This window comes from Salvia hispanica, chromosome 5, assembly GCF_023119035.1.
Source record: "Salvia hispanica cultivar TCC Black 2014 chromosome 5, UniMelb_Shisp_WGS_1.0, whole genome shotgun sequence".
In the NCBI taxonomy this organism is placed as follows: domain Eukaryota; kingdom Viridiplantae; phylum Streptophyta; class Magnoliopsida; order Lamiales; family Lamiaceae; genus Salvia; species Salvia hispanica.
In genome coordinates, this window is record NC_062969.1 from 22,688,595 (window position 1) to 22,697,989 (window position 9,395).

At 37.2% G+C, this 9,395-nt stretch overlaps 1 protein-coding gene and 1 long non-coding RNA gene across 2 annotated transcripts; both read left to right on the top strand.

Moving 5' to 3' along the window:
• Positions 1-1,421: 1,421 nt before the first annotated feature.
• Positions 1,422-3,224, top strand: LOC125187172. The gene is made up of 3 exons (XR_007170576.1): positions 1,422-2,732; positions 2,836-2,911; positions 2,994-3,224. It is a non-coding gene; the product is annotated as an uncharacterized LOC125187172 (long non-coding RNA).
• Positions 3,225-6,473: 3,249 nt separating this feature from the next.
• Positions 6,474-8,015, top strand: LOC125189664. The gene has a single exon (XM_048086919.1). The coding sequence runs from the start codon at positions 6,474-6,476 to the stop codon at positions 8,013-8,015; it is 1,542 nt and encodes a 513-aa protein (XP_047942876.1).
• The last annotated feature ends 1,380 nt before the right edge of the window (positions 8,016-9,395 follow it).

Genomic DNA, 9,395 nt, shown 5'->3' on the forward strand with positions numbered 1-9,395 from the left:
GACCACAACTCCCTAGTGCTAGTGAGCGTAGCTATTTCGCGACTAAACAATTCTCAATAATCAAGGGACAACATAAAAAGGATGAAATCACTTAAATCAATAGTATCAAAGGCATATGGGTACATAGTCAAAACGTGTTCAGAGTATCAAGATTTAGTTCATAGCTTTCTAGCACATAACTCTAGATTTGCAGCGGAAGAGTCCAAGACAAAATAGCACGTATGAAGACATGCTACTTTGGGCTACCTAACTACTTATTTAAAATGCTTGTCCCAACACCTTCGCCTGCTCGTCCACGTTCAACCTGCACATTTGAAAATAACATGCAGGGCTGAGTATTTGATATACTCAGTGGGCACATTGCCAAAAATAGTTCTATCTTTAATTGTCAATGCCACAGTTGAGTGATCACGGGGTTTTACTTAAAAGACCCGAGTCACTAAAATACTTTTCCTTTAGTAAAGATTTGATTGCGCAATCACATAACATAGATATACCATATCTGAAACTGATGTGAACCGGGAATGTGGCCACATTCCACGACGGTCACTGGACCGGCCAACTCCTTTGTTAGCTCACGGTCCCCTTATGTGTACACTAGTCCGAGTAGGGTTTGCGGCCCTACTGGGACCCGAATTCGATTTAACTTAAATTGGCATAGCCAAGCAGATAGGTAATCATAAAACAAAACATGGCATGACAACATACTTGAGCAAAGATTCACATTTTCATACTGAAATCACGTTTTGAAAGAATGCCCACCTCAAAAGCTAAAGCTCCTTCCGAAATTTCCTTAACTTGGTCTTAGATGACGTTCGAAGACGTCCCTTTAGGAAATAAAATGATACTTAATTAGATTTTTGAAATATCCATTAAGCTTAAACATGAATGCATCCTAAGTGCGTGATCGTTTTATTCCTTTTCCTTAATTCATGAGAAGTCCTTGAGCACTAAATAAATCTTGCGATTTAGTTTGGTGTGGAGGTCTACCAATTATTCGTTTAACGAAAGAGCGTTACCTCCTATATATTTTGTTCAAGCACTAAAATAGACTCGAGGTCTATTCATCGTTTAGCGCATAAAATTCTGAAACAAAAAGTATTTATTCGTGCTCTTAAATTAAGGTCCGGAAATTTAACTTAGCTTCGTGGAAATATTTAGCGGACCAATAATTAATTAATCAACGACATAGGAGAGCCCATGATTTAATTAAATTCTTAGCCTATGCTTTTATTTTAGTTGGTGGCCCAACTCCATAATTAACTTCTAAAAACAAGGCAGCCCATTTCTAATATTTCCTAAGTCCATATTTATTTTTAATAGAGAGGCCCAACAAGTTTCTCATATCCATCGGTCTTCTTCTTCTATATTCATTTCTCAAAACAAAATTCCCCCAAATCAAAATCCTTAACTTCGGAAGAGAAAAAGCGGCGCCTCTCCCTCACGCCTCTCTTTTCTCCGGCGAAATCGCCGTTTCTCTGCATCGCCGGAGCATCACCGGTCCCGTCCTCTCTCTCCGTTTCACACAACTTTTCCAATTTTCCCTAATTTCACATTCTTAAATCCATAATTTAGAAAACACAGCAACGGCTTCTTCCCTCTTCTTTTCTCGGCGATTCGCCGGCTTCGTCTCCTCCATCTCAACTCTCGGTCACCGCACTGATATCTTCTCTTTCGTGGTGGAGTCACGGCGGAGCGAATTCACCGGTGGGGCTGAGGCGTCGCCTCGAAGCTCGCGGTCTAGCGGCCTCGTCCCGCTGCGTCGATCGGTCAGCTGGTCCTCAAGGCGGAGCCGCCGTGCAGGGGTGCACGTGGCTGTCACGCCGCTTCGTTCTTTCCGTCGAGTTCTCCGGTGAGCAGCGACTCTGGCCCACTCTCGACGTCCCTTCGACGGCGTCAACGCCATCGCCATTTCACGCTGCTGCTCCGGCAGCGCCTCCTCCGTAATCGACTTTCCGGAGCTCCGTCGTTGCCGAACAGCCCTTCGGCCTAAGCTAAGTTCTAATTCTTTTATTCCAATCTATTTCTCCTCATTTACTCGTTCGATTCCGAGCTTATTTGGTGATGTTTTGATGGCTGGAAAGGGAAAATCTTATTTGTGTTCGTTGTTGGGGTATTTGCATTTGATAAACATATGTTCTTGTCCTAGATTTCTTTCATCTTTTAGCATATTATTAGTGAAAAGGCTTAGGCAGCAGCTTGTGAGATTTTAAGTTCTTGAAATTGTTTGTCCCGGTGGAGTCCCGCATAATAGCTACTGATTTTGGCCTTATGAGGCAGACTATGGTTTTCCTTACACTACTTGTTATGATTCTGGATTTAGTGTAGTTAACACTTGTGCTACTAAGTTCTTGAACTATGTTGTGATTGTTCTAAACATGATGCAAGATAAGGTGTTGGGGTGTTGAGGTGTTTACCTTGGTTTGGTGATTTCCTTTTTGCTTGTTGGCTGCCCTCCTTGCTGTTGTTGGAAGGAGATTCCTAAACCTTAAGCTCACAATAGCCTTTCTTGCTCCTTCTCACTCTCAACTTACCACTCTAATGCTAGAGAATTTCGAAATATGAGGAAAGAGTAGTGTTGTGGTATGTGGTGTGGCTTATATAGGCAGAGATGTGTACTCGTGTAGCCTTAATTGGGGCTGTTGTAATTCTTTGTTATTTTCCTGCATCAAATCTCCCTTTTCTTTGATTCTTGCAGTAGCTTTAACAGAATTTGGTGGTATACTAAGGAGGTAAGGACTATGCATTTATGTTATTTGTAGTACTAGGTACTTGGCTGTTTACTTCATCTTGTTCTCATATGGCCACCTAGTGACCGGTACATAAACATTTCAGGTGCTGCCATATGGTGTGAAGGATTAAAGAATTTGACTTGCCCTCTTTGGTGAATTTTTGGTCTCCTATTATCAAAGTAGGGTTGTTTCTTTTCTCCTAATAGTAGCTCCTTAGTTTCCCTTGTTTCTTTGCAATTAACACTTGTTTTTATCTTGTAGGAGGAAGAAACAATTTTGGCTGCCACTTAGTTGCCTCGGAGAGTGGGCTCGCTGCCCTGGGCCCGGTGGCCGATCAGATACGGGCCGCGACTTTCGGCCCGGAAGAAGAGGCCCGATGCCATTTGTTCCATGCACATTTTATTTTTTTTAGTTGTTCATTTTATTGCCTATGTAACGCTATTCGAAAATTCATGATATTCTACAATGTAAATTTCCAATTTCTTAGTTCAATTGATTACTTAGCTTTTACTTGTAACTAAAAGTTTTAAAAAAAAAATTCACAACAAAAGCTCGAGTTTCATTAATTCTTCATGAACGGGGAACTTCACATCCTTAGTTCGATATTAAAATGGCGAGGGAAAAGAAAAGTAAGGGTGCGGGTATTACAAAACTTTGATCTGTTTTGGGATTTCAGTTGCAAAATAAAATGTGTTTTTTTATCGATGTTGGTAATAAATTTTTTATATGCTTTTGATTCTTAAAATCATATGCATAGACGATGGAACAAATTAACCCTAATCCTATGTGAAAAAGCTAATATAATGATAAATTTAATCTAGGAAGGAAATCGAGTCGGAGACAACAATTAATAAACTAATTAATAAAATAATCAAAATTAAAGATAAACCAAAACTAAATTCATAGCTAGACCAACGCTAGTACATGCAGACGTCCATTTCCCATGCAAACTCTCATGCTGGGCCTCAAAATTCGGCCCAGAAACTTTCATGGTATTGGGCCCACATGTTATTCACAAGTATAGTATTTTACACTATTAAAATCATGAGAAGATAAAATCAAGAGATGGGGTGTGTTATGCTAACTCCTTGTTAATTGTAATTAAATGATAGACGTTGAATTATTAAACTAAGGCATAAGATTATTCAACTAACTATATCAATATAGTGTAAAAAAAAATTAATGAAAGGTATTAATGTTAATTAACAAAAAGTTAGTTATTACTAACTTTTAAAAAACATCTCAAAATTTTAAATGATTATAACTATCTCAATTTAAATTATATTTTTACACAATATATATCAAATTAAAGATAATTTTATAAGAATTCTAACGAAATCTCACTTGCATATGTTCCGATGTCGAAATTTGTTTTTTTTTTTAAATTTTCATATTTTTCTAGAACAACTTAACGTCAATATAACTATAATAATGTCAATATTATATATATACAATGTCAATGCTAAATTGTGTTGACATATTCAATAAATCGTATTGATATGTTTGATACACTATATTGATTAGGGGTGTCGAAACGGGTACCCGCGGGTACCCGCACCCGATTTAGGCCGAAATTGTTGTCCCGATACCCGTCCCGCACTATGTCGGGTATTACCCGATACCCGAGTCGGGTATCCCGCACCTGACACGGCAGGTACCCGACCCGACCCGATTTTTTTAAAAAAAAATAAACTTTTTTGTTTATTATTTGCATTATCTTCAACTTGTTCATCGTCATCTGTGGTAATGTTAGTATTTTTTATGCATCCTAAAAACACATAAAAAATCCATAAATCATTAGTGATTAGCCATTGAACATCCACAAATTAATAAGTATATGTATATGCTACTGTATATATAATGAGTGTGTGTAGCATATGCTACTGTACATATGCTACTACATACATATGCCCTATTGTAGTGTATTCTATATAAAATTGGTATTTGTAGAAAAAAGACAAAAAAAGTTGCATGTTGAAATTAGAGTATGACCAGGATAATTTAAAAATTATATAAATATTAATAATTACAAAATAATTAACTATAATCGGGTAATTTTCGGGATTATCGGGTATCCCGAGCGGGTATCGGGTATACCCGATACCCGCAAAACCACAAATATGATTACCCGATCCCGACCCGTTACCCGTTTCCGTCGGGTAACGGGTACCCAATACCCGACGGGTATCGGGTCGGGTGTGCGGGTACCCAATACCCGTTACCCGTTTCGACACCCCTAATATTGACATTGATCTTAAACCCTAAATATGGTAGTTTTCTTATCTTTTTAAATTTAAATAATAATAAAATGAAATTGCACATAGCAATTTATAGACCACTAAACCTCTATAAATCTTATGGTGTTTAGAGATCTAGTGGTCTATAATTTGCCATGTGTAAATTCATTTTTTTATTATTTAAATTTAAAAGGAAAATTAAAACTCTCAAAATTAGGGTTTTTGATCAAAATGTCAATATAGTGTATTAAATATATCAATACGATGCCTTGAATATGTCAATACAATTTCGAATTGACATTTTATACATATTATGTTGACATATTATAATAACTACATTGAAATTAAACTGCTTCATAAAAATCCGAAAATTGAAGAATTGTTTTCAAAAAATTGACATTGGATCATAATTAAGTGAGATCTTGTTAGAATCCTTACAAAATTAACTTTAATTTGATATATGTTGTGTGCAAAAATAATTTAAATTGTGATAGTTATATGTATTAAAAGTTTTGTGATATTTTTCAAAAGTTAGTTATAACTAATTTGTTGTTAATTTATCTTAATATGCTTATTGATATTTTTGTACAATGTATTGATATTTGGAGTTGAATGATCTTAGCCTTTAATTTGAATATCCAATTCATATTATTTAGTTGTAGTTAGCAATTTAAAGAAGAATTAGCAATATAAAACACCCCTATGATTCTCTAACAAGTGTTCAACTGCGGGAAGAGTAAAATTAAACATAATCCTTATTTGAGTAGAAAGTAAAATGACTTGAAGAATACTAAATCAAGGTAGAATCCATTAGTTCGATTTTAATGGTGAAAGAAAATTATGTTTAAAACAAGCTTGACCCTTGCCCATTCCGCTTCATTAGTGTCAGAGATCATGTTCTTGAACAACGGTAAGCATATCATAGCCTTTTATGTTCAGTAACTCTCGGCAAAATCCTGTCTAATTAAAAGTGGTTATATGTGAATTGGGTAATTATAAATAAAAATCAGGATGAATTGAATGATAAAAACATAAAAATATGAAAAACGGGCAAAAAGCTGCTAGTTTTGTTTGGGGGGAAGTAGTTTATATTGAAAGATAAAATAATTGTATAAAAGTGAAGATAGAAAAGACAGCTCGTGGTTGATTGAAAGATAGTAAAATAAACAGCGAATGCACGTTGCTAGTTAGCATTTTAAAGGCATAGACTTTTAGAGTCGACCCAACAGTGGGACTACTTTTTTAAAAAGAAAAGAGAATGGATATGATACCCCTGGGCCTGGCCCGCTCATATCATAACCAATAGTGGACAACACGAACAGAAAGATAAAGTGATTGAATTATTGTCAGTGATGAATAATATTGGTGATGAACAAAAATGGGAAGAGAGAACTATTGATTGTAAATTTGAATTCCTACTATATAAAGTTCAGGCTAAGAGGATGACTTGAGTGTGAGGACATCAGGGAAAGAAATCGAATCGATAGAGTTAGCTTTCTAGCTCATGGCTTCTTCCGAAATGCCAATTGGGACGGAATATCTGGACCAAGTGCAAGCATCGCTTGATTCAACAATGCCGTGGATAGGCATGTACATTGCAGCAGCTTCTGCCATCTGCACACTTGCAATGGCGGCCGATGCTTTCAATGGCTTCCGGAGCAAAAAGTATTGGCTCCCGTGTAAGTATTTCACTCTCAACGCTTTCTCCCTCACACTCTTAGCAGTAGCCATGAAACTACCCGTAGATTTAACAAACTTGGAAAAAACCGTCAATGATAATCTCGCAAGGATTAGCAGCCTCGTTTTGATGTCGACTGCCATGAGTAATCTCATGACATCTTTGGGTGCCATGGAGAGTAATGAGATTTTACTAAACATGGCAGCTTTAGGCATTCTTGTCATCACTATTGCTGGAAATATATGCATTCATCTTGTTCAGATGCGTGGCTTTCCGTATGTGTTATATGTGTTGCTACCCCAACAGGCTACATTTGTTGCCTTCATGCTCTTCTTCCTTGTGATGTTATGTTGTATGTCGTTGATGGTTGCTGGAGCTAAAAGGTACATAAGATTGAAGTATGATGAAGTTCACAATGCAGTTTCGGTTAGACAAGTACAGTACTGGGGAAAGATTAGTGTTGCTGAAGTCGAAAATATGGTGAAAGGGTACTGGGTGATGGCTCAAACTAACAGTTCTCAGTTTGCTCTTGCATCTTCTGCCATTTCTCCTATTTTAGGCCTCTTGTGTCTTTTTGTGGCTCTGTTTTTGTTAATAGCTCGGATTAGAGATAGTTCTGTAATTTCGGTTCCAAGCTGGAAAACTCACAATTATTTTTGGTCTGGTACTTCAAACTATGGCTGGTCCATCCGTTGGATTATGAACATTCAGTGTGTTGGAGTGGCAATTGGAACTATTGCTCCTCTGATGAGATGGTTTGCTGCTTTGCGGTTCAAGATTTCTCAGACGGAACGGAAGAGCTTCAGAGATGAAGTCAAGGTTGGCAAGTACTGGACTTTGATGCTGGTAGAGTGGAGAGACAGATCACTTCCTTTTCAATTTCAAAACCGTGTGTGCAAGAAGCTACTTCGCAATGCAGTAAGATTTGTTATGAATTTCTGCATCGGGGTTCAGATTCTCATTGTTTCAGTAGGCAAACTAGTTCTATTCCTCTCTGCTAGATTTGGTAGAGCAGTTCTCTTGTGTTTATGCAAGAATGAACGACCTGTTTTAGTGGGAGCACATGTCCGTTTTAGCCAATATGTACTTCCGCTTGAAGGTGAGCTACAGCTGCCTTATAAAATCCTCAACAACATCTGCAACGAGGTGGATAAGCTGATAAAAGTAGGCGAAACAAAGCAGCCCAAGAATCTGATCCAACTTCTAAACAAATCTTCAAGCTTCAGTGGGGTGGGACGATTCGACAGCAGCCAAGTTTCAAGCTTGCATTCTCAAGAACCTCCAAATTGCTGGACTCTGCCCGTGGTGACTTTGACAGCATTTCAGTTGCTCTTCTCAACTTTGCAGACAAGAAGGCTTACCACTTAATGGTTTGCATTAGTGAGGGCTTGCCCATCGTGAATCTTATCGAGGAAAGACTAGACAGATCCAGAGAGTTAGAAAGCATAAGAAAAGCAGCAGTTGTGGTTTGGGTTGAAGTTGACTTGTACAGAAAATGGAATGGCATTGATTTGAAGAGCACGAGAGAGAGAGGCGCAACACACGAGGAAACACTTCAAAACCTTTCTAACATTGCAAGAAAGATTGTGACAGATTTTATGGCTCAAATGAGAGATATTCTAATGCAGAACCCTCTAAACCGGCCTGTTAGAGTTATAGCTGCTAACTCAATGTACAGGATTACTCAGACGATCTTGCTAGGAATGGGAGATGGCGAGCACCAAGATGATGATGAGCTATTTGAGAGTATATCCATCACCATCTCGGATATACTAGCAGCATGCCTCACCAATCTAGTACAAGTCATTACGTTGAAGTGTCACAGAGAGAACGTCAAAGAAAGGGAAGAAAGTGTGAGGCGAGCAGCGATTCTTCTTGGAGAGAGCAAAGAGATTCTTGAAATTCTGCAGCAACGTGAGCTTCCGAATTTGGATGTGGAGAAAGCTGCTAAGATTAACGAGTGGAGGGCATCCATGGCACTGGATAATATAGTATAGTACTAATTTTCATGTAATTTATCTATTTTCAGTTGTATGATGTGTTTTCTTTATTATGTGTGGGTATAACTTTTATCTGTCCTGTGATTTCAGTTGCAAAATAAAATGTGTGTTCTTATTGATGTTGGTTATAACTAGGGGTGTCAAAATGGATATCGGGAATTAGATACCCAATATCCAAACCCGAAATATCGGGTAATTGGATACCCGATATCCGATTTTTCGGGTTTCAGGATCGTGTTCGGGTATAGGATTTTTGGATTATCGGGTATACCCAAATTACCCGAATTACTCGATTTTTTATATTTTTATTTTTTTAATTTAATATAAATGTATTTATTCTATTATTTAAAAATTAAATAATTAAATATACTCCCAAAAATTTTTCACTCTTAAGTCATATTTTGGGTTAATGTATGAATTGAGATGTTTATTATGGATGAACAAGGGGTGTTATAACTTATTAAATTTTTTATTTCTAAAAATTTGTAGTACTTTTTTTCTCTTAAATTTGAAAAAGTTTAAGTTTGTATCAAATTCGAACGACAAGTTTGTATTTTTAAAAGATTGTAGCTTTTTTTTTTTTTTTTAAATAATAAAATAAAATAAACTACAAATCTAAAATTGGGACTGGATACCCGATTTTTCAGGACTGGATACCCGAGTCGGGTATCCGGGTATCCGAAATCATTTCGGATCGGATATCGAGTATTAAATTTTGGGAAATTCGGGATCGGGTACCCGAAATTTT